Source organism: Anomaloglossus baeobatrachus, chromosome 8, assembly GCF_048569485.1.
Source record: "Anomaloglossus baeobatrachus isolate aAnoBae1 chromosome 8, aAnoBae1.hap1, whole genome shotgun sequence".
Lineage (NCBI taxonomy): Eukaryota > Metazoa > Chordata > Amphibia > Anura > Aromobatidae > Anomaloglossus > Anomaloglossus baeobatrachus.
In genome coordinates, this window is record NC_134360.1 from 187,997,994 (window position 1) to 188,022,383 (window position 24,390).

Consider the following 24,390-nt stretch of genomic DNA (forward strand, 5'->3'; position numbering starts at 1 on the left):
CAAATGGCGAGTCTTGTTAACAGCCATTAATTTAAACATTGAAACTGTTGATGAAATAGTGAAAGCATGTGTGGTACTGCACAATTTTGTTTTAACAAAGGAACCTTTGTCGTTGGATGACCAGAGTTTGGAATCCACCTCTTTGTCAGACTACACCAGTCCTGGATTTAGGAGTAGTGTTGCCTGTTCAACAATCCGTGACATATATGCTAACTATTTTGTGTCCCCAGAAGGTAGAGTAGATTGGCAAGATCAAATGGTGTAAGATTTTTCTTCAGTTTTATAACAAATAAAAATAATTATAAATAAATTAAATAATATCTTGTTAACCTTGTTAATTTTAATCTTTCACTCGCTTTAAAAATTTGTAATTTTTACCCCGTCAAATTACAACATGTTATGTTTTTGTATTACCTTATTATTAACTTAACTTGCTAAATAATATTCACACCAAAAAAAACAAGAACAAATAAATACTTTTCAACCAAAAACGTTTATTTTTTATTACATAGATAAATAAATTATAAATTTGTAAATCTTGGGCTTGGGGTGGAGATAGTACTGGAGGGGCTGACAGGTGGGAACACACGCACAGTTGGAGTATTGAGGGTGGAAAGTGGTGTTGGTGGTGGTGGTGGGGAAGTAACAGAAGATGAAGGTGTGGTAGAGAAACCAAGAGGGAAACCAGGAGATGGGATGGGATTTGGTAAGGATTGAGGGGTGGAGTGGAGGGATTGGGAGACAGAAGAGGTGGCGGGTGAATTAGTGGTTTGAGTTGGGGTCATGATGGTTGTGGAAGGCGAGATGTGGTAGTGGGTAGGAAGTGTAGGGGCAGATGTGGTTGGGAGCTGGTACTGGCCCGCAGGCTGGTACTGGGCCGCAGGCTGGTACTGGGCCGCAGGCTGGTACTGGGCATCAGGCTGGTACTGGGCAGCAGGCTGGTACTGGGCAGCAGGCTGGTACTGGGCTGCAGGCTGGTACTGGGCAGCAGGCTGGTACTGGGCAGCAGGCTGGTAATGGGCAGCAGGGGGAGTAGGGACAATGGCTGGAGGGGGGGCAGGTGGTCTTGTAGGGGTGGGTGGAGGTGGTTGGGAGTCAACCTGCCCCAGAGCCTTCCGTGTGGCTTGCATTACATGCATCTGATGGTCAAGAGATAGCTTTTCCATGCGCTCTAGTACGGCTTGAAAAAAACAATGATTGGGAGATTTACTTGCATCTAAATGCAGCCTGTCCAGACGCGTGCACAATTCGTGTGTATTTTTTTCCATATTTGCATTTAGGAAGCTAAAAGATGCACGATTTTGTTCTGATAATAATTGAATGGCGTTCTGGAAGGCTGCATTTAGATGCAAGAACTCTGGCGCATAGCTCTTTTCCTGACCCCTATGACGCTGACGCCCAGAACCCAAAGGTGTTCTACTGAGGGCAGCAGTGTCAGAGGGGTGGGGTAGGGGAAAAGCTATCTCATCACCAGCAGCTTCAGGTAATGAAGTCTCACGGGAAGCTCCAGCGCAGGTGGATGGGACAGATGTAGATGGAAGGGAAGGTTCAGATGGGTGGGGTCTGTGCGTGTGTTCACCAGTGGCGGACTGTTCAGGGATCGCTCCTGTCGGGTTCGATGCAGGCTCCTGAGTGCTGCAGACGGTGCTGTTAAAAAGAGGAAAAACAAAACAATAATTAATTTAATTGCTATACATTGGCCCTGACTAAAAAAAAAAAGCAAAAAAAAACAGACATAAAATATTATACTTTGTACATATTGTGTGGAATATTTACCTTCTGCACACCATAGTTGTCCGGAGGAACGACAACGCTCTAAAGTAACGGTACTTCGATCTGCGTCCTCCGGATCCACTCGGGGCCTGCATCTCTTGATTTAACTCCTTTTTGAAGTGATCCCTGATAGACCGCCACCGCTTCTGAAGTTTGGCACCTGAAAGTGGAAAGCAGAAAGTGGTTATTATACAACACATTACATCAGGCAGCATAACCTACTGAACTGTGAATACTTACGCTGTTTCTTCTGGCCACGAGAATTGAGCTCCCCCCAACCTTCTACCGCTGCGTGGCATACCTCGTCCCAGAGTCGACGGGTTACGATCGAATCAGCGTGGCGGCGGTCAGCCATGTTCCACAGCGGCTCCCTCTCTCTAACTTCATCGATGAGGAGGTCGATGTTGATAAATCCGGCCTCCTCACCGTCAGAATCGGGAGCACGCTGGGATGCCTGTTCAAAGAAAGAAAAAAGAAATTAAAAAAAAAAATAGACAAAAATTCACACTGACATGAAAAAAAAAAAAAAAAAAAAAAAAAAAATAAAAACCTTACACTATGACCACCGCCACCTCGACGACGACCCTGGGACGGTCTTGGGGGAGCTCTATCATGAGCCCTAGAAGTTGAAGCCTTTAGTGAAGAAAACAAAAAAAAATTATTTACTTATATGTTTGGTGTGCTGTGGTAAACAATTCCTGTATGAAACTTACACTATGATCGCCCGCTCCGTGTCTTTCTCCACCCCTTCCGTCCTCTTCTGGCAGCATCTCCTGTGATGTTTCGGCCACCTGTGTAAATGTCGTTGATTTAAAAAAATGTTTTTTTTTGTATTTTTTAAAAAAAAACCAAAAAAAAAAAAATACCTCAGTTTGTGAACCGAAGGGCGGGCTACCAGAAGACGACATTTTTTTGATTACAGGCCACGCACAACAGGACCTCAACCTCAGGAACACTCTTGCACTGCCACGGAAGATAAAAGGACCCAGCAACAGGATGCCCAGAAATGTACCGCAACACTGCACCTGCAAAAAAAGAAAAAAAAATGTCTAAGTACATGTACGCAGCTCACAGCAGTGATCTGTGGACAGTACTGTGGACATTACCTCAGGAACACTCTTGCACTGCCACGGAAGCTAAAAGGACCCAGCAACAGGATGCCCAGAAATGTACCGCAACACTGCACCTGCAAAAAAAGAAAAAAAAATGTCTAAGTACATGTACGCAGCTCACAGCAGTGATCTGTGGACAGTACTGTGGACATTACCTCAGGAACACTCTTGCACTGCCACGGAAGCTAAAAGGACCCAGCAACAGGATGCCCAGAAATGTACCGCAACACTGCACCTGCAAAAAAAGAAAAAAAAATGTCTAAGTACATGTACGCAGCTCACAGCAGTGATCTGTGGACAGTACTGTGGACATTACCTCAGGAACACTCTTGCACTGCCACGGAAGCTAAAAGGACCCAGCAACAGGATGCCCAGAAATGTACCGCAACACTGCACCTGCAAAAAAAGAAAAAAAAATGTCTAAGTACATGTACGCAGCTCACAGCAGTGATCTGTGGACAGTACTGTGGACATTACCTCAGGAACACTCTTGCACTGCCACGGAAGCTAAAAGGACCCAGCAACAGGATGCCCAGAAATGTACCGCAACACTGCACCTGCAAAAAAAGAAAAAAAAATGTCTAAGTACATGTACGCAGCTCACAGCAGTGATCTGTGGACAGTACTGTGGACATTACCTCAGGAACACTCTTGCACTGCCACGGAAGCTAAAAGGACCCAGCAACAGGATGCCCAGAAATGTACCGCAACACTGCACCTGCAAAAAAAGAAAAAAAAATGTCTAAGTACATGTACGCAGCTCACAGCAGTGATCTGTGGACAGTACTGTGGACATTACCTCAGGAACACTCTTGCACTGCCACGGAAGCTAAAAGGACCCAGCAACAGGATGCCCAGAAATGTACCGCAACACTGCACCTGCAAAAAAAGAAAAAAAAATGTCTAAGTACATGTACGCAGCTCACAGCAGTGATCTGTGGACAGTACTGTGGACATTACCTCAGGAACACTCTTGCACTGCCACGGAAGCTAAAAGGACCCAGCAACAGGATGCCCAGAAATGTACCGCAACACTGCACCTGCAAAAAAAGAAAAAAAAATGTCTAAGTACATGTACGCAGCTCACAGCAGTGATCTGTGGACAGTACTGTGGACATACCTCTTCCCTGGAGCACTGGACTGGAGGACAGCAGAAGTTGAAGTCAGGAGCCGGCAGGAAGTGTGTAGAATGTGCTGGATCCTTTTATAAGTTTTGTGATGAGGAAAAAAAAAAATTTGCGCATGCTCTGTTTAACAAACCGGATGCGGTCACCGCATCCGGTTTAAACCGCATTGCGCCGGATCCGGCATGCATAGACACCCATTGTATACAATGCCGTATTGCGCCGGATCCGGCAGAATGCGGTTTTTTTAAGGGGACAAAAAACGTTACATGATACGTTCTATCCGGCCGCCGCATTCAATTATTTTGCCGCATCCGGAAAAAAACGGATGCAACGCAAAGCCATCAGGTACAATCCGGCAACAATGCAAGTCTATGGGGGATAAACGGATGCGGTACCGGATCCGTTTTACCCGTTTTTTTCCGGATTGAACCTGATGGCAAAAAACTGATGTGTGAAAGTAGCCTAAGAAACACATTTCCCCAGTGCGCACAGACCATTGAGGATTCAAAGAACTTTACTTCACAGCACTGAAATATTGCAAAAGTAAAGAATTAGTGCAGTGTATGAAAGGTCACGTTCACACGCTCAGTATTTGGTCAGTATTCTGCATCAGTATCTTTAGCCAAAATCAGAAATGGAACAATCAGAGGAAAAGTATAAGGCTGGAAACACATCTATGCGAGTAAAATCGGTCCGACTGGGCTGAAAAAAACTCGGCTGATTTTAGTTCACGTTAGGTCCGAGTGCAACGCAAGTGCGATGCTTTTTCTGAATAAATTAATGATTTTACTAGCGTGTGTAATGCGTGTGTAATGCGTATTTTTTACTATGTCATCTGCCATTCAGCTCTGCTACATGGCCGCTGACAGCAGACACAGACAGCCATGTAGCAGAGCTGAATGGCAGATGACAGCAGACACCGACAGAGCCACACGATCAGAATGAACTCGGGTGAACTTCACCCGACTTCATTGTCATGCTGCGGCTCTGTCTGTGCCGCATCCTGATTAGCGGTCACCTGTGAAGGGCTCACCGATGACCGCTAATCCCCTGAGTGACTGAAGTTAGCAGCCCTCTCTCATACTCACCGATCCCCGATCCCCGGCGTGGCGCTGCACGGCGTTCACACTGCTCCGGCGGCTTTTACTATTTTGAAAAAGCCGGCCGCTCATTAAACAATCTCGTATTCCCTGCTTCCCCCCCCCACAGGCGCCTATGATTGGTTGCAGTGAGACACGCCCTCACGCTGAGTGACAGGTGTCTCACTGCACCCAATCATAGCAGCCGGTGGGCGTGTCTATACTGTGCAGTGAAATAAATAAATAATTAAAAAAACCGGCGTGCCCCAATTTTAAAACCAGCCAGATAAAGCCATACGGCTGAAGGCTGGTATTCTCAGGATGGGGAGCTCCACGTTATGGGGAGACCCCCAGCCTAACAATATCAGTCAGCAGCCGCCCAGAATTGCCGCATACATTAGATGCGACAGTTCTGGGACTGTACCCGGCTCTTCCCGATTTGCCCTGGTGCGTTGGCAATCGGGGTAATAAGGAGTTAATGGCAGCCCATAGCTGCCACTAAATCCTAGATTAATCATGTCAGGCTTCTCCACGAGATACCTTCCATGATTAATCTGTAGGTTACAGTAAATAAACACACACACACCTGAAAAAATCATTTATTAGAAATAAAAAACACTAACAAATTCCCTGGTTCACCAATTTAATAAGCCCCAAATAGCCCTCCTTGTCCGGCGTAATCCAGGATGGTCCAGCGTCCCTTCCAGCTCTGCTGCATGAAGGTGACCGGAGCTGCAGAAGACACCGCCGCTCCTGTCACCGCAATAATTATAATTTTTATTATTATTATTATTCTGGATTATTCACCCATTCTTTTGTCTTACAAATACTGGTGTAAAATACTGACCAAATACTGAATGTATGAACCTGTCCATATTGTTGGGTATCTCTTTTTTGCGGGATGAATTATACTTTTGAATGACACCATTGCTTTTACAACATAGTGTACTCGAAAAATGGGCAAAAAGTTCCAAGTGCGGGGAAAAAATTGTAATTCTGACGTTTTTGGGGACTGTTTTTACAGCATACATTGTGTGGTAAAAACAATCTGGCAATATGATTCTCCTCATCACTACAATTACGGTGATACTAAATTTGTCCAGTTTTGTAATTATTTTAATGGTGAAAAAAGTCAGAAATTTGTAATAAAAATTGTCACCATTTACCGAGACCCTTAATGTTTTTATTTTTTGGTCGATAGAATTGTATGAGGGCTTGTTTTTGTGGCTGAGACATTTTTATTGATACCATTTTAGGATAGATACATTTTGATCAATTCTTAAAGAAATAATCTGTCACCAGGTTTTTGCCAACTAATCGGAAAGCAGAATAATGTAGGGGCAGATATCCTGATTCCAGCAATGTGTCACTTACTAGTCTGTTTAGTGCAGTTTTGATAAAATCACTGTTTAATCAGCAGGAAATTATCATTAGAGGACTACTTGGTGTGCTGCCAGGTAGTCCAGCATATTCTTGAGCTCCGTATAACTGCTAGATCTGCTGCGGAGAAAACATTGATTTTATCAAAATGACAGCAAACAGCTCAGTAAGTGACACATCGCTGGAATTAGGGTGTCTGTTTCTACATTATGCTGCTCTCAGATGGGGGAGCAAAAACCTGACGACAGATTCCCTTTAATGGAAAAATCAGTAGAGTGAAATCCAGCGGAAGCAGTTTGATGTTTCATGCACAGTTTTCACTACTGGAGCTGATGTTAGTGGCAGCCTGGATGTTAGGCCCTCCACAAGCAGGGCCAGGCCCAAGAGGATAGGTGAGGTAACGGGCGTTGAAAGAAGGTAGGCCACAACGGGAGTTTCAGTGTAACTGGTTCTTTTTACTCATTGCAAGCTGGTAACTGGCCACCCGTGGCTGGTTGGTCTTAACCGCAGGTCCCCATAGTCCCAGTGCCTGTTTAGTGACCTGGAGGCTTCTTTCCCCTGCACCTTTCTTTGGTTGTGGGTCCCCATGGTGTAGAGCGGCTGGGGGTCCCCTCCTGGTTGTCTTCTTCAGCAATCCGTATGATGGTAGTGTGACGCCCTGGCAAAACCAGGTAGTCACAGATAGGCCCCTGCACAACACCATCCCTCACTTAGGAAACACACAGCCGACCTGAAACCCTAGTCACCAGCCCTTACGGAAAGATAGACACACCAGTGGGTGGGACCAGGTGGTTGGACACACCCACCCGGCGTCTAGACAGCCCGGGGCGGGAAAACAAGCAGACGAGTTTGGTAGTTCAAGTGGAGAGGAGTGTGGGCTGGAGCTGGGTATAGCTCCAGCAGAGGAAGTTCAAGTTAACGGTGCCAGGGTAGGAGCCCTGGTGCCTTTGGCTAGGAGGCAGACGGTGGTCTTCATCAGCAGGAGACGGGAAGATGGCTCGGCAGAACCGAGGTGGACCGGGACAGGGTTGTAGCCCGCCGGTACCGACACGAGGAACCGACCCGGAAACCGGAGCACAAAGGGGGGTACTCGGACCCTGAAGCCAGGACTGGAAACCAGTGGCCTGGTTAATTAACTAATTGAGGCCAGAATTATAGGTCCTGTCCCACCCAAAGTCCCTCATAGAAGACAACAGCCCACCGATAGGGATAGGAGGTCACCGCCAGGGCCCATAGATCCCACGGGCCAGCGTCTGTGGGAACGGCTCCTTAGGCCACATCCAGCTGGGAGCGGACTCCTGAGTTTCAGACTAGGAAGTCCACCTTACACAAAGTCAGTGCAGAGGAAAAGGATAGAGACCACCAGCCCGGGTGGGGGATCTGAATGCAACCAGCCGCGGCACCGGCCACCAGCACCTTGGTTTACCAAAGACTCGTATGATTCATTGACTGTGAGTAATCAAGCATCCTCTGCCATCGCTATAGCCTGCACAAAGACACTGGGTCCCGGGACAACCATCCCTGCCCACGGAGGTGTTAACATCTAGCTGCCACAACATCTCCCCCGGGCTCCCACATCAGCAGCGGTGGTGTCCCACCTCACCACACACTGTGGGTGGCGTCACGAACTTAATATGGCCTAGCCCGTACATCTATGTCCCCCTTTTTATGCGAGAGACCCCCGGGTCCGGAGACCCTTGAGCCACCACCTCAGAAGGCCCGGATCCGAGCAGTGGCGGCTACTGGCAAGGAGGCAGCACAGTAGCGTGAACACTTTGGGGTTGGAGTCTCTGGTCCTGTCCCCGGTTCTCCCTTTGCTACTGAGTCCCAAACTTCAAGTTCAGTGAGGTCCTTGATGGTCCCCTCATTGTGCAAATTTTATCAGATCTGCCTGAAGCTTTTGCCTGACCTAAGATTCTGTACCCCGTTGGTGCGTAGTTCTGGGAGCACTCCACGGGCAACTAACCGCCTATTCCCTCAGGTCACTGTTCACTCCTGTCAGTCCGTCTGCTGTCCTTCACTGTATATTTCCCAGGGGGCATTGTTCTAGAATCACTGCATTGAGAAACACGTGATGGTGTCTCCGCGGTGTTGGATGTTGATCTCCCTAAGGTCAACCATCCTTGCTTATATAGTTGTTACGAGGGGGACCCGGGGAAGCGTGCCAAGATGGGAAATGGACAGCCTCCGCCGGTCAAGGTCCACTGTGCGGTGTAAGGGACCGCTGCTATGGTCAGGAAAGAGTGAGCGGGTTGCTACTAGTGATTGTCTGGAATGTCACAGACGATCTATGTACACCGGTCCGCCCTAACCCGTGAGGGTTGTATGGCTCGGGGCTTCTCGATCGGTGTACCTGTTGCACGGGGACGCACAGAGGTGCCTACGCACGTGTGCCAGCGGAAGTCACAGGATATGGCACGAGGGTAGCACAGAGGTGCCTACGCACGTGTGCCAGCGGAAGTCACAGGATATGGCACGAGGGTAGCAAAGAGGTGCCCACGCACGTGTGCTTTCAATAACCAGGTGAGTCCAGTGGAGACTCGAGGAGCTCACCTGGGACAGGAACACGGCCTGTTAAAGGAGATACTGCCGGAGCAGCAAGGCAGGAACACGGCCTGCAAACCAGGTGCTGCCTGAGCAGCAAGGGCAAAGCCCACAGAAGACAATAATGCCTGAGCAGTGGCGTGGCAGCACGCTGCCAGACATCCAAACATAGAAGGACGGCCGCCATGATGGCAGGGGGAGCTTTTAAGGAGGTGTAGCTCCACCCAAGGGCGGGCGCGAGATGGACGTGACCCAATCAGGATTCGTGACGTCTTGGCCCGGCCAGTCAAGATTCAGCACACCACCAGCCTCGTTATCGGGCCGTGTGATATCAGTGAGCGAATCAGAAAACGTCACGTGGGGCACATACTCATCTTCCTGCCTCTGGGTCATAAAGGCGGGATCCTCGGTTTCACAATGTGCAGAGATAAGGGAAGTCTTGCTGCTTCCCTGAGTATCCATCCTTTGCACACTGCACAACCTCCCCGACCCTCTGTGATGCTGAGCAGGAGGGCTCGTGGCAGACAAGGGATGGGAGACCACTCCATTCCTTGCAAGGGGAGAACCACTAGGTGTCACCCTTCTGCTGCATCTCCAAGGAGGCAACTCCTGCAGACTGCGCAGTCTCCCAGACCTTTGGTGCCGCTGAGCAGGAGGGCTCGTGGCAGACAAGGAATGGGGGACCACCTCATTCCTTGCAACAGGAGAGCCACGAGGTGTAACATTACCCCCCTGTCTAGGGCCCCCCCCCGCCTGCGCTCGAAGGCCACCACCAAACCTGGGGCGTGGACATGATCCTCCAATTCCCAGGACCTATGCTTTGGGCCACGACCGACCCACTCCACGAGGAAGTACCTCTTGCCCTGTACGATTTTTGTTTTTACTAGCTTCGCTACTTCTGGGTCGTCGGACGAGAAGTCGGCCTGGGACAGCAGGGACCCCGAGGTTTTAGGTCGTACGGGTTTCAGAAGAGATACATGAAACGTATTAGAAATAGCCCAGCACGGAGGGAGCTGGAGTCGATATACTACCGCGGTTACCCGCTCTATTACTGTAAACAGGCCAAGGTACCTAGGAGCAAACTCGGCTGTCTGTACTGGAAGGTTAATATGTTCAGAAGACAGCCACACTAGGTCACCAGGTGCGAAAGATGGCACAGGATGTGGAAGACCCGCAGGCCTCCGCCTGAACGGTTTATTATACGCACAGGACGTACGGACTCCCATATTCTTATGTACATCCTGGGCTACCGCCGGCCCCCAATAATGCCTGACCCCTAGGTCTCTGGTCCTGTCGACCCTGAAGTGGGCCCCAACTTTGGAGGCATGATCCCATGACAGCACACCATTCTGGGAGTCAGAGGAAGTGAGGGTCTTACCAGGTGGCACCTGGTCTTGGGGAGTGGAAATGACCCTCCTCACGCTGACCGTAGGTGAAACAAGACACTGACTTTCTTCCGAAGGTTTCAAACATCGGGTAGCTACATGTCCCCCCTGCCCACAGGCAAAGCAAACGGCCGACGGCCGAGAACCTATGGTAGAGGGGACCACTTTGGAGACTTCCATTGGCTCAACAGAGTCATCAACAGAGCTGGCTGGGAGATCGGTCTGGTGGAGAAGGGAAGTCAGAGGCTCTGTAGACCAAGTAGACGTGGGTGCCGAAGAGACCTCGAGCCTCCGCTCCGCGTGGCGGATGTCTATGCGAGAGGCAAGCCGAATCAAGGACTCTAAGGTGGTCGGCACGTCACGCGTGGCCAGTGCGTCTTTGACGAATCCTACCAGACCCTCCCAGAACAAAGGGACCAGGACTTTATCTGGCCAGTCCAGCTCTGCGGCGAGTGTCCTGAATTGTACTGCAAAGTCCCCAACTGAAGTGGACCTTTGCCGAAGGCGTAGGAGCCGCAGTGCGGAGTCGTGGGTGACTTGAGGCCCGAGGAACACCTTTCTCATGGCCTCAAGATAAACTGGAAGGTGATTCACCACCCGATCTCCGCGCTCCCACAACGGCGTGGACAATTTTAGCGCTTTCCCTGTGAGCAGGGACTGGACGAAGGCTACCGTCGCCTTCTCAGTAGCGTAATCAGTCGCGGACAACTCCAAGTAGGTGGTAACCTGGTTTATGAAACCACAGCACTCAGAGCTGTCCCCGCTGAAGCGCTCTGGGAGCGCAAGGCGAGGCGACCTTCCGCACAATTCCACAGCCTGAGTAGCCGCCTGGGTGGCGACTGTTGCTAGAGCAGCCTTATCGGGGGAAGACCGCTCCACTGCTGCCAATCGTGACTCCAACTGCTGCACATAACGCAGCAACTGCTGCTGCTCTTCCGCCATAGCCAGACCTTTGGCGCGACCGTAATGTTACGAGGGGGACTCGGGGAAGCGTGCCAAGATGGGAAATGGACAGCTTCCGCCGGTCAAGGTCCACTGTGCGGTGTAAGGGACCGCTGCTATGGTCAGGAAAGAGTGAGCTGGTTGCTACTAGTGATCATCTGGAATGTCACAGACGATCTATGTACACCGGTCCACCCTAACCCGTGAGGGCTCGCGGCAGACAAGGAATGGGGGACCACCTCATTCCTTGCAACAGGAGAGCCACGAGGTGTAACATATAGTCTTCTACTAGGCAATGCTCCCACTATCCAGTTTCCTACTCCACACTGATGAGGGGCAAATACCCCGAAACAGCTGTCTGTGGATGGATACCATGTTTGCCATAGGTGGTCTCCTTGACTGGAGACTGCCCTTCCTGTGGTTCCTTCCCGGGGAAAGACCTGGCTAGTTTCCTGCCAGCATTGAGAAACATGTGATGGTGTCTCTGCAGGCTTTTTTGTTTTGAATATTTCCCAGGTTGCATTGCTCTAGAATCACTGCGTTGAGAAACACGTGATGGTGTCTCCGTGGTGTTGGATGTTGATCTCCCTAAGGTCAACCATCCTTGCTTATATAGTCTTCTACTAGGCAATGCTCCCACTATCCAGTTTCCCTGTCCCTGTCCCTTCACTGTCACTCCTCGACTCCTCACTCTCCACTGACTGACTGTCCACTGTCTGCCCCTCCTCTGGTCGTCTAGTGGACAGGATTGGCTCCACCTCTAGGCGGCAATCCATTGGTCTAACCCTCGCCTTGTACCAGTCTATGGGGAATTTTGGGGGAAAAACAGGGATTATCTGGGTGTTTGTGTGTTACTGGCACTGGTCTTCTGGGTCCCTAGGGGGTAGGCCCTGCATCCTGGTGAGGGATGCAGTACCTTGTAGCTCCCTGATGGCCTCAGGGGTGCTACACTAACTGCATGCCCTCATCATGAGACCATGATAAAAGCGTGTAGTTAACGCCAAAACACTTTGTCGCTGGAAGCAGGAACAAATCAGACAGGACTGCAAGTGTGTCTGAATATGCTATGTAAAACTGAAATGTGCCCCCCTATTCACTGTATAAAGCTGATAAAGAAGAACTTTCAAGTATAGTTTTATTGATTAAACTGAACTGTTGGTCTCCATGTTGGAACAAGTTGTCATCAGATTCTGGCCAGCTGAAACAATCTGAACCATCCGGTCTGCAAAGACGTAGTGCTCACACAGCAACAGTCCACACACCCAGTCAGGACCATGTCTTTCATGTAGTGAGTCTAGGCATCAGTAATCAACACCTCACCCATGACTATCATCCCATGATGCTCTACACATGTACCCGAAAACAAACTTTTTCCAAGTTTCCAATTCTGTATCTACTATTGGTTTATTATTAAAGAAAAGCGAGAGTGACTGCAAGCAAATCCCATACCTACTGTCACACGACCACCCGGTCACACTGGAAATGAAGCAGAATTCTGACTGGACATACAATTTGGCAATCTGCACTCATAAAGAGCGATTGCAGGACTTTCTCATGAACTCGGAAAACCCTTTCAATAAAAAGCGAGTGAAATAGAAAAGGATCGTCTTGGCTTTTTACTGATATGTTAGGCTTACAGACAAAGTGCTCATTGTAAGCTTCATGTACAAAAGTCACTACAGTAAGAAGATGAAATACAGATTCCAGATATGAATAAAATATTGATTTCATTACAACTTTTAGGGCTTTTTAATTCAGAAACATTGTATATGTTTGCATATTTTTCTGCTTATTTGCATACATGTTTGCATATATCCTGAGAAGATGAGCATTAATTAGACTTTAAAATCAATTTCAAAATGATACTAAGGATGTTTCTTGCATTTTAACAAGGCAACGAAGACTTTTTCTTTTGTATGCTATCTTTGAGGGAAAAAAACAGACATGAAATCAACAGTATTATGAACAGATTAAAAAGAAAATAATCTGTCTTTACTGCCTATTAGAAAGATGATATACGTCAGTATTTATTCCTAGGTGCTTAGTATTTCTGCATAAAATGCCAGTCCAGAAAAGAAAATAAGTCATCATGTGGTAAGAAGAAATTCTTTAATGGTTCCTGACATCAAACATAGAAAAATATGATAAAAGTATAACATGAGATAAAGTTGCCCATAATGTTGGTCAGTCTGAAGGATTTTTGGCATGGTCCTAAAAACAACAGGAGTGTGTTTTGTACTGCAGAGAACACAGTTTCTTTCTGATCTTTTTTGTTTCTTTTTACTAAGGGATAGGGATTAGCCAATAGGTGTGAAATAATGATATTTGTGACCTATTGTAGACAGAACAGAGGGGGGAGGATCCTGCTGCAGCCAGATAATTTACAGATAGATATAGAACAAGGGGAGAAAATATTTCTTTATATATTTTTCAATTTTAATTACAGAGAGAGACAAAATAAAATAAAATGAGCAAATTAAATGGACTGTCTGCTGAAAAAGAAGTTATCACCTCTTCACAGGATAGCTGGTAACTTAAAGATTTGTGAGAGACCAACTGCTGGGCCCACCGGAACAAGTTATTTTTATTTATTTTTTTCCCTGTTAGGATAGAGTAGCAGTGCACATGCCCGACTAGCATAACAGTGATCGAGCATGCGTAGCTCCATTCCAATAGGGATAAAAGTGCCCTGCTCTGGTGATCAGTGAGGGCCCAAGCAGTTGGATCTCACACATATTTATAATTTATGAGCTGTCCTGTGGAGAGGTGATAACTTCCTTCCACCAGACCTCTTTAACGGAATCTGTCAGCATATTTTTGCTATCTCCTCTGAGAACAGCATAATGTAGGCAAAAATATCATGAATACAACAATGTATCACTTAGTTTACTGGGTGCAGCCATTCTGACACAATCGGAAAGTTTAGACTTCACCATGTAGCAGAGTTGAGAGAATTAACCCGCATTCACCAGAATCTCAATAGAGATTGTAGGTTGACAGTGAGGTGTCAATCAGAGGAGGGGGCATGCCCTGTGGGGCATGTGTAATTTTGTTGTTTGGTCACAAGGTGGCCCTGGTGCGCTTCTCCGCTTCCCTGGTCCTGTAAGTTAGGAAAAGGTTAGTGGGGGGTGGTGCACCAAGGATAAAAAAGGAGTAGGAAGACAGGAAATGCCAATAGAGTCCCAGTAGGAGAGAAAAACACCACACCTGTGGGAGCCCCCAAGTAGAGTAAATTGCTGGACCCTAAGGGTCAATCCTGGACCGGTGGAACGTGGAATCCTGGAATTGGAGGATTGACTTTTTACATGTCCCCTGCTGAGGGTTTAGTCTAGCCGGTCGGGAAGGTGACCGTTCCCCTGCCGCAATTACCCAAAGAACCCTCCTGGCAACTGAAGGTTAGTTGTGCCCTCCGGAGTAGGATAGCTCTGGTCCTTGCCAGAAGCAGTAGATTGGGGAAGAATTCACTGTGGACCCTGTCAGGCACATTGTAAGTCCCTGTGGGTGGGATGACGGGGTTCGGGAGCTGGAATGATCTGGGCTCTGCGTGTGTGACGCTGGCCAGGGAGATAAGGAGCCTAGTGGAGCCTGAAGGTACCCGGGTGCTAGGGAAGCGGCCGGCCGCCAATGTATACCGTATATCTGTGGATGTGGAGACTGAGGAAAACCCTATGAGACCAATTCCGGTGCCCTCAAAGTGTCTGTGAATGCAATAAATGTTACAGTTCTGTTGGAACCATGGAGTGAAGGTGTGATTATTGCGACTATATCCCAGGTGTGCCGTATAAAGGAAGTAATGGAAGAATGGCCCGAAAGATCCCCTGCAAGTGGAGCGTGATGCGGCAGGCATGAGGTTAACTGTCCGTGGTGCTGCCGCCCGGTTGTCCCTGGACTCACGGCCACTACTGCCTGTCACTCTTGCCCTACACAGGTGACATTGTAGTCCGATCAAAGATAAGTCCTGCTGCCTAAAGGTCCAGTCACACTAAACAACTTACCAGCGATCCCAACAACGATAGGGATCGCTGGTAAGTTGCTAGGAGGTTGCTGGTGGGATGTCACACTGCGACGCTCCAGCGATCCCACCAGCAACCTGACCTGGCAGGGATCGCTGGAGCGTTGCTACACGAGTTGCTGGTGAGCTCACCAGCAACCAGTGACCAGCCCCCAGCGCCGCGTGTAAGATGCTGTGCTTGGTAACAAAGGTAAATATCGGGTAACCAAGGACAGGGCTTCTTGGTTACCCGATGTTTACTGTGGTTACCAGCCTCCGCAGAAGCCGGCTCCTGCTCCCTGCACATTTAGTTGTTGCTCTGTCGCTGTCACACACAGCGATCTGTGCTTCACAGCGGGACAGCAACAACTAAAAAATGGCCCAGGACATTCAGCAACAACCAACGACCTCACAGCAGGGGCCAGGTTGTTGCTGGATGTCACACACAGCGACATCACTAGCAACATCGCTGCTACGTCACAAAAGTTGTTCGTTAGCAGCGATGTTGCTAGCGATGTTGCTTAGTGTGACGGGGCCTTAAACCAACATAGCAAACAAACAACAGATCGGACCTTGACAAGACAGGCATTCCTGAATTCTTTGTTTTAACCCATAAAGCATGGCATGGTCTTCAGCTTACATAGCAAAATCCTGACAGACTCCCTTTAAAACAAATTGCTGAAAGACTTTTTATGAATCTTCTAATCAGTGTTTCATTAACCATGTGTCTTATACGTGCTTGTGCGATTATTTGTGATTATTTAAAATTTATTTTCTCCCAAACTGCAGTTCTCTCTTCTACTTTCTGCTTCAACTGGCATGTTAGGTTTATGATGATTACCATTACATTTTCTTCATTCATATGTGAAATAGTAGTCGCTACCCAGCAGGAATTCTCTTTTATGTGCTTTCATTATAATGCTTCACATATCAGCAGCCCAAGAAATAAAAGAAAGGTATTGCATCAAAGAAGATAGTGTTAAATGATAAGGGGCAGCAGCCATGTGGGTCCTAGCCAGGTGTGTATCTTTGTGGTGCTTTTTACCAGGACGATACGCCACTGCAGACTGCCAGTTGACATGTGACGTGGTAGGCCAAGAACAGATGGTTGACAGTAACCTAAGAAAGTCTACTGTCCAAAAATATATACTTTACTGAATTAGATAACAACTTTATTCAAAAGATAGCAGGTACGGTTCGTCTTGTACAATCCATTTGCTAAAAGTAGGCACGGACACTTCTCATTTAGATCACATCAATTTCTTCTCCTCTGTTCCCATACACTTGTATCTCCTTATGGTCCAGCTAATGTGACGCCCCTTGACTAGTCAGGTCGTCACAAGGTGCTGCCCGCTCTTTATCTCTTAGTGCAGGACTCAACCCCTCTTGGTTCTGGGTTCCCAACTTGCAGTACTGCTTCTGTGCCGCCCCTGAGGCTTCCGTCGCCACAGGTCATTGCACCCCATCCAGCGGTGTGATGCCCCATTCTGGGTGAGGAAAGGAGTGAACTCCAGTCCCCTGGTAAATCCACACTACACCCATTGCTAGGAGCACACTGGGACCAGGGAAAGTGGCAGAAAACCCTCCCATGCTGCATGCTGGGAGGGGTCGTAAGACCCATCCCTGCTCCTATAGGGTAGAACAGGGCAACTGGGGAGGTGGGAGGAGCCATCTGAGAGCAGTCAAAGAGAGGAAGGTCTAGTTTTAGTCAGAGAACGAGAGAGAGTGGGGAAGGAGGAGGAGGCCTGCAGGAGGCAGGCAAGGAGGAGAAGTGAAAGGAAAAAGAGCTCCAAGTCAGTCAGGAGCTGAAAGGAAAGAAAGAGACGCTTCCTGGTGAAGATCCTGGGACTCAAAGGGTCCAGGTGACACCAAGTAGAGAACAGAAGGGGTCCCAGGGCCACGGGTAGCTGTAGAGCTGCGGTGGCCTGTTCCACAAGAACATCGGTGTAGGGATCAAGCTGCAACAGGGGACGGTCCCTAGAAACCGGAGGAGTGCAAAATCATCTCCAGACAGTAAAAACCGAGGCCCAGGGAATGTTGTAAACTCCCCGGGCCACAGCCCACAGCAGTACCTCTAGAAAAGGGATAATCAGCCGACAGGTGACTCCCCAGCCTGGAGGCTGTTGTGGAGGCCAAGCCAGGTTCAACCTACCAAGGCAAGGCTTAGGAAGACAGCAGAAGATAGAGACACTTAAGAGAAGGGTACCGGCTTTTACTCTCAGAATCACCCAGAAACGGCGGAGGTCCCTGACAGTGGTCCCAGCAGTCCAAGGGTCCCTGCAGGACTGTGACAAGAATTGTGAGTAAAGAACTTGAAACTGTACCCTTGAAGTTGCCTCTGTTATTTCATCTGCATAGACACTCACAAGCACCAACTGTGCCCCGGGGCATTGCTCCACCTGTGGGGAGTAGTACCACCACTGCTGCCATCTCATCCCCTGGAGGCCTCATACAGCAGCGGCGGCTTATTAGCCGCATACCACAGGTGGCGTCACGAACACAAACTTTAACTCAAGCCACATATTCTACTGACACCCACCAGGGCCACGGAGCCGGGCCCAGCCACCACTGACTACCACCGGACTAGTCCAGCCCGGCACCGGGTGTCCCATAGCCCTGGGGTGGGCGAGTCACCTCCATCAGCATCCAAAAATCCCAATCGCACCTCGCACCATACCCTGTCAGGCACACCAGTGGGCTGCTAAGCTGGAATAGGGCTGCCCATTTAGGGATCAGGCAGAGAGGTGGGAGGTGACAAGTCAGTTCAGTGGTAGCCCTCAAGCAGTGAGGAGCTTGAGGGAAGCTGGGAGTTGGAGTTCCCAGGGGAGAAGTAGATCGGGTTGCAGACAGTGGTCTGGACCTGGAGGACTAGGAGACGCGGTCGCGGGATATTGGGACTGGGTGCCTGGCTTAGTCTAGGAGGACGGTCAGCAGCAGTACAATATCTGATCCGATCTGGGGCCGAAAAAACACATCAGGGTACTGGACCCTAGGTCGAGGAGAGGCTTCAAGCAACCCGGCAATTACCTGTGGAAGATAGGGCCTTTAAGGACTGTCCCCACGAAGCTCAAAGATTGCGGGCACTAGCGCAACGAGGGGGATAGGGCTTTAAAAGCAAAGCTGCCCACTGAAATCTCAAGCGTGAGCTCCTGAGAGCACAGCTCCTTCACACCAAAAAGTGGGGAGCGGGGCCCGGACAGCTTCAAGCTTACGGGCCACTTGGACTACTAAAATCTGTGCACGGAGGCAGGCTCTGGACCATCAGGCAGTGCTGTAGGGGACGGAACCCAGACGACCACCCCCAATAGGGCAGCGGCACCCAGAGACTTGGTTTACTACGTTGTCAGCGTCGGCTTTCCTTCTGAGTGAGTACCTGATCACCCCTTGCCCCAGCGAGCCTGCGCTCCCCTGCAATCCATCCCACCATCCAGAATCCCAGGGCCTTCCCTACCCGTGGAGGGTAACGTCATCTGGCTGTCCCCATTCCACCATCCGGGGTACTCCCAACGGCAGCGGCAGTACTCCCTATTACCGCACACAACGGGTGGCATTACAAACTATCTAATCCCCTGTAAATATCCCCCTTTTACATTTAAGAGTGACCCTTAGCCCCCGGGTTCGGAGACCCTTGAACCACGAGTAGCAACACCCGCATCCGAGCGGTTCGACCGCTGCTGTGGCGGTACACCAACAATTCTGAGGGATCTCGTTTTCACTTGTGTAGCTTCCTCTAAAGAGATTACTTCTGTATGACTCTTTACCATTGCATACAAAGTCCTTTTTAGTAGAGTCACAGACTCCAGGCTGTGATACAACCTCTATCTGCCATAGAAAAACTCGTGTCCTATTATGGTAAACATTATTCACAAATAGGGTACCTTTCTCTAAGGCGGGCTTTACACGTTGCGACATCGCTAGCAATTGCTAGCGATGTCGAGCGCGATAGCTCCCGCCCCCGTCGCACATGCGATATGTGGTGATTGCTGCCGTAGCGAACATTATTGCTACGGCAGCTTCACATGCACATACCTGGTCGGCGACGTCGCTGTGACCGCCGAACAATCCCTCCTTCAAGGAAGAGGTGCGTTCGGTGTCACAGCAACGTCACCGCGACATCACTAAGCTGCCGGCCAATAGAAGAGGAGGGGCGGAGATGAGCGGGACATAACATCCCGCCCACCTCCTTCCTTTCGCATTGGCGGTGGACGCAGGTAAGGAGATGTTTGTCGTTCCTGCGGTGTCACACACAAAGATGTGTGGTGCTGCAGGAACGGCAAACAACATCGTATTGGCAGCAGTAACGATATTATGAAAAGGAGCGACGTGTCACCCATCAAAGATTTTTGACGTTTTTGCGATCAGTGACCGTCGCTCCTAGGGTTTACACGCTGCGATGTCGGTAACGGCGCAGGATGTGCGTCACTAACGATGTGACCCCGACGATATATAGTTACCGATGTCGCAACGTGTAAAGCCCGCCTAACATCCTGCTGCTATCAATCTTTCTCAATCAGTTCCTCTCCACACAAGTTTTCCTTTTTCACCTGAGTTCCTCTCTGCCTTGTTCACTTGAGCTCACTGGCCCAAGTTCAGGTCTATTGGACTTTTCAGCCTATCAATCTCTGCAATCTTTCACAATTCTTCTCCAGCTCCTCGGTCCTCAGATCTTATATCTGTTATCATGTCTCTTCACTACACACACCTATCTCACGGCAGTCTGCCAGCTCTAAAGCCTTATGCGGGCGTCACACGGTACGATCTATCGTGCAATCGCACGAGCGATCGTACCCGCCCCCGTCGTTTGCGCGTCACGGGCAAATCACTGCCTGTGTTGCAAAAAGTTGTTAAACCGCCGTCACACATACTTACCTGCTGCGCGACCTCGCTGTGGGCGGCGAACATCATCTTCCTGAAGCCTGAAGGGGGAGGGACGTTCGGCGTCACAGCGACGTCACACAGCCGCCGGCCAATAGAAGCAGAGGGGCGGAGATGAGTGGGACGTAAAAATCCCGCCCACCTCCTTCCTTCCGCATAGCCGGCAGGTGCCGTGGGACGCAGGTAAGCTGTGTTCATCATTCCCGGGGTGTTACACGGAGCGATGTGTGCTGCCCCGGGTACGATGAACAACCGGCGCCATGAAAAATAAACGATTTTTTAAAAATAAGCGACGTGTACACGACTCACGATTTGTGACTAATTCAGCGTCGCTCGGAGGTGTTACACGAAACGACGTCGCAAACGACGGCGGATGTGCGTCACGAAAACCGTGACCACGACGATGCATCGCACGATAGCTCATCTTGTGTGACACCCGCATTAGGTTCAACACAAACAAACTCTGGGTTCTAACAGACTGTCACCTCCTAGGAAACAATTTTTTTGCCTCCATATGTAACTCCTCTCAGTCTCAACCCTTAAAGGGAACCTGTCAGGCGGAATATGCACCAAGAACCATGAGCAGTTCTGGGTGCGTAATGCTAATCCCTGCCTAACCATCCCTGTATCTGGTAGCATGGATAAAGAGATCTTTAAAAAAAGTATTTCTAAAGATGCTTTATAATATGCTAATGAGGCCAGCAACTATTCACAAGGACATTAGTTCACTTGGCTGGTCAGCCCCTTTAGCAAGTTAGTGTGTCGCCTCCGCATAAGAAGACGGCCTGCTCGGATCCGGATCCACGGTGGCTCGAAAGGGCTCTGGACCCGGGGGTCGACGGCTCCTCAAACCAAGGGGGGTTATGTACAGGGGATGGTGTGGAAAGTTTGTGACGCCACCCGTGGTGCGTGGTAAGGTGGAGTACCACCGCTGCGATTGGGAATACCCGGTGGCGATGGTGTGGGCAGCTATGTGTTTAACCCCTCCACGGGTAGGGGCATGCCCCAGGACTCGGTGAAGGTGACGGGGATGTGCCGTTGGGACAGTAAGGGTCACTTGCGTTTTTTAGACTAAACTCCTGTTGTTTAACAAAATGCACCTGTACATTAGGCACAATGAACAGACCTGTATCTTTGATGTTAAAGCATCTAATGAGCATATGTAAAAATCACTCTCGAGGTCATGGGAGCAGGATCAGCTGTAACATCACCTATAATTATTGGTAGATCCTGTGTTATCACCCAACATTATTATCAGAAGTGGGCTGGGCCAGGGGGAAAAGGCAAGGTTCACCCCGGGGCAGGTCCCTAGTAAGTGTTCAGGGCTGCCCGATTGCCAGGTGCCTCAGACACATTGTGCATTGGATATAAAATCACTGGCAGTCGCATCACAATCTGTATTGTGGTACTGTATATAGGGGCTATCCCCCACCTATAGTACCAATATTAACATTTTGATTGCTGGGGATCTGGTCGCTAGTGTCTCTGCAACACAGTCCTTAATAGAGTGTAGGGGCACATAAGCAGCCTCCTTTATACACATTGTACTTGGCAATCCTAAAGATAGAGCTCAGCTATTTTGTCGGGCACCCACTTAAAGGAAATAGCGACAAGCTTAGGAAGCTGATTGAGCACAGATATGTAGCAAGGTGACCAAATTGTCCCAACCTGAGTTCGCCAAACAAATTTGTAGGCTCAGCATTGAGCAGTGAAGCAGTTCTGTGATTTGGAAGCTAGAACCGTGGATCCTTGGCTGAAGTCTTATAGAATATCCATCTGGTGACAGAAGCAAGGCCCATTTTATACACCTCAGTTCTCACTTCAGGGTATTTTGTCTTACAGTATTGGTTTGGGATGGCTGCTGTCTCATTAACCACTAGTCCAATCTAACTGCATAATTTTCCTCTGAATAATATAGTCAAAGAGGCTGAGGCAATCCACATTTAACACACAATAAGGCTCCGATCAGTCTGACATGAGACAGTGGTTAACTTCTCTTGATTTACTAAACAAAGGAACCATACGTCTGGCCTAACTAAGAACAGTTCAACTCCTACAAAAGTGGCCAGACACTGATTCATCACAGTATATGTGGCGCCCCTGGGGCTTCAGTACTGCACCTGATTTAAGTTGTAGTGCTTAACTTATCCAGAGGAGGTCGGTACCAGTTTCACCTCTTACACACTCAAATACACAACAGGTTATCTTCCCCAATGGGGACGGGGCTAGGGTAGGGTCTTAAGGTTGCCTTCAAACAGGGGGGGCACTACCCACTAGTGACAAGGACTCGAGGAAGAGCAGCCACTTAGGGGGAGTTAGGAGCCAACACAACAGTTAGAGCGATTTCTCCAGCAGGAGAGGAAAGCAGCAGACGTGCCTCACTGGTGCTCTGGAGGAACACAGGAGTTCACGTGGTTGCCGAGCGGAGAGCTTCATTGCTCCCTCAGAAATGGCGCAATATGCAGAGTGCAGGACGCTAGGGAAGATCATTCTCCAAGTTGGTTTTCCAATATCTTCCAGGAAAGGGAGGTTTCAAGCTTCCCTAGCCACAAAGAGCCCAAAAGCACAGTGCAAGATAGGATCCGGGGCCTTGGACAGCACCAGGCCCCATTGTGAAGCCGCGGTACCTGCAATTAGGGACAAGAGTACTACTCGAGATGGACTGAGGTCCCCAAGTAGCTTTAAGCCACGGGGATCTAACACACAAGGCACTAGGAGGAAGGGACCCACCGGACTGACCTCCGAAGGAATCAGGGTTCGATGAAGCCAATCACAGTGGGTGACCAGTACTAGCCAGGTGAGCGGCACAAAGAGTGAGTAAAGACACCTGGAACCACAGCAACTTGCTCTGACTTTTGATTACCAGCGCTGCTGCCCCACGCCTCGGCGCCAAAGGCCAACGCCATCACTACGCCCCTCATCATCCTCCCCGGGGCCCGCTCCACCTGTGGGGAGCAATACAATCTCTGGCTGCTACTACCACCCGCGCCGGAGGACAGCGACAGCAGCGGCGGCTAATCACTGGCCGCATACCACAGGTGGCGTCACGACATTCATCCTACTACAAACCCCATCATCCTCTCTCCTTATTGGTGTACAACTCGGGGCATAAAGCAGGGCAGGCCACCGTGATATCCCAGACCACCACACAGGCCCAGTGACGAGTAACTCAGGTACAAAACCCTGTGCCTGATTCCCCCTGCCCCCTGGTGCTACATATACATCTATTGGAGGTGGCAACAAGATGTAGTAGAGTACACTCATACTACAACAGGTATATACTTTTAAAAATGATGTACGACAGAGCAGGTGATGCCAACCGTTCAGAAATTCCTGGACAGTGCATAAAAATAGGACACTTTTGTGCCTTGCCCGTAAAAAAAATTTGAGATGTCCATGATTTTTTTGAGGCTGAAGAAACTTATACAGGTTATTATAACTGTATCATTATTTAATAGGTCACACTGCATGCAGCTGATGTCATTATAATAGAATTATGGGATGTAGACAAATATCACTTATAATCCTAATGAACTATGATAATGATGTATCCTAATGTTGAGTTTTCCAATATATCCATAAAAAATATTGTCTATCTGTAATTTTTAGATAGAAAAAGTCAAGTCAAGTTGACAACCCTGGTGTCACGAGTTGACTGTAGGATAGTAGGGTTAAAGGGCTCCTATACTGTTCCTCACATTAGGGGACCCTAGGCTATTCCTGTCCTCAGGATTACCTCTGATGGTATAGATGCCAGAGTCTCGTGCCTTGCTATACACCTAAAAAAATCGAATCTGTTTTATTCCCCAAGGAAGGAAGGAGCTGAAGTGAAAGGGAAAACATAGATTTAGACAGACAAGGATAATAGAAGCTCAATCACACTGTACAATCTCAGGAATCACCACTAGGAAACTAAGGTGAAAAGCAAGTGAAGCAAGGCAGCAACACAAAGACAAAGAGGTTAACACCAAAACTGCTCACAGTAATATTACACACAACCACCAGTAAGCCGGGGTGAATCCATCTCTCTAGACCAGAATAGACAAGCTATAGCTGACATCATAAAAACAGTCCAGCTAACATATATAGGAGGAAAGTGAACATGTCTGGTTCTCCCATAGCATGTGACCAGGGCCGGCTCCAGGTTTTTGTGGGCCCCGGGCGGAAGAGTCTCAGTGGGCC

The 24,390-nt window shown here is 49.0% G+C and overlaps 2 protein-coding genes across 2 annotated transcripts in view; both read right to left on the minus strand.

The window, feature by feature from the left end:
* Positions 1-474: 474 nt before the first annotated feature.
* LOC142249381 (uncharacterized) lies at positions 475-1,846 on the minus strand. Its single transcript, XM_075321017.1, has 2 exons — positions 1,777-1,846; positions 475-1,647 (listed from the first exon to the last, which is right to left on the minus strand). The coding sequence occupies exons 1-2, from the start codon at positions 1,788-1,790 to the stop codon at positions 522-524; spliced, it is 1,140 nt and encodes a 379-aa protein (XP_075177132.1). The 5' UTR covers positions 1,791-1,846; the 3' UTR covers positions 475-521.
* Positions 1,847-1,972: 126 nt separating this feature from the next.
* Positions 1,973-24,390, minus strand: part of LOC142250069 (uncharacterized) — an 84,526-nt gene continuing 62,108 nt past the window's right edge. The window contains exons 2-6 of the mRNA XM_075322128.1: positions 12,852-13,018; positions 2,640-2,798; positions 2,487-2,564; positions 2,329-2,406; positions 1,973-2,227 (exon numbers count right to left, since the gene is read on the minus strand). Of these exons, the coding sequence (XP_075178243.1) occupies positions 1,973-2,227; positions 2,329-2,406; positions 2,487-2,564; positions 2,640-2,798; positions 12,852-13,018 (737 nt within the window). The remainder of the gene's footprint in view (positions 2,228-2,328; positions 2,407-2,486; positions 2,565-2,639; positions 2,799-12,851; positions 13,019-24,390) is intronic.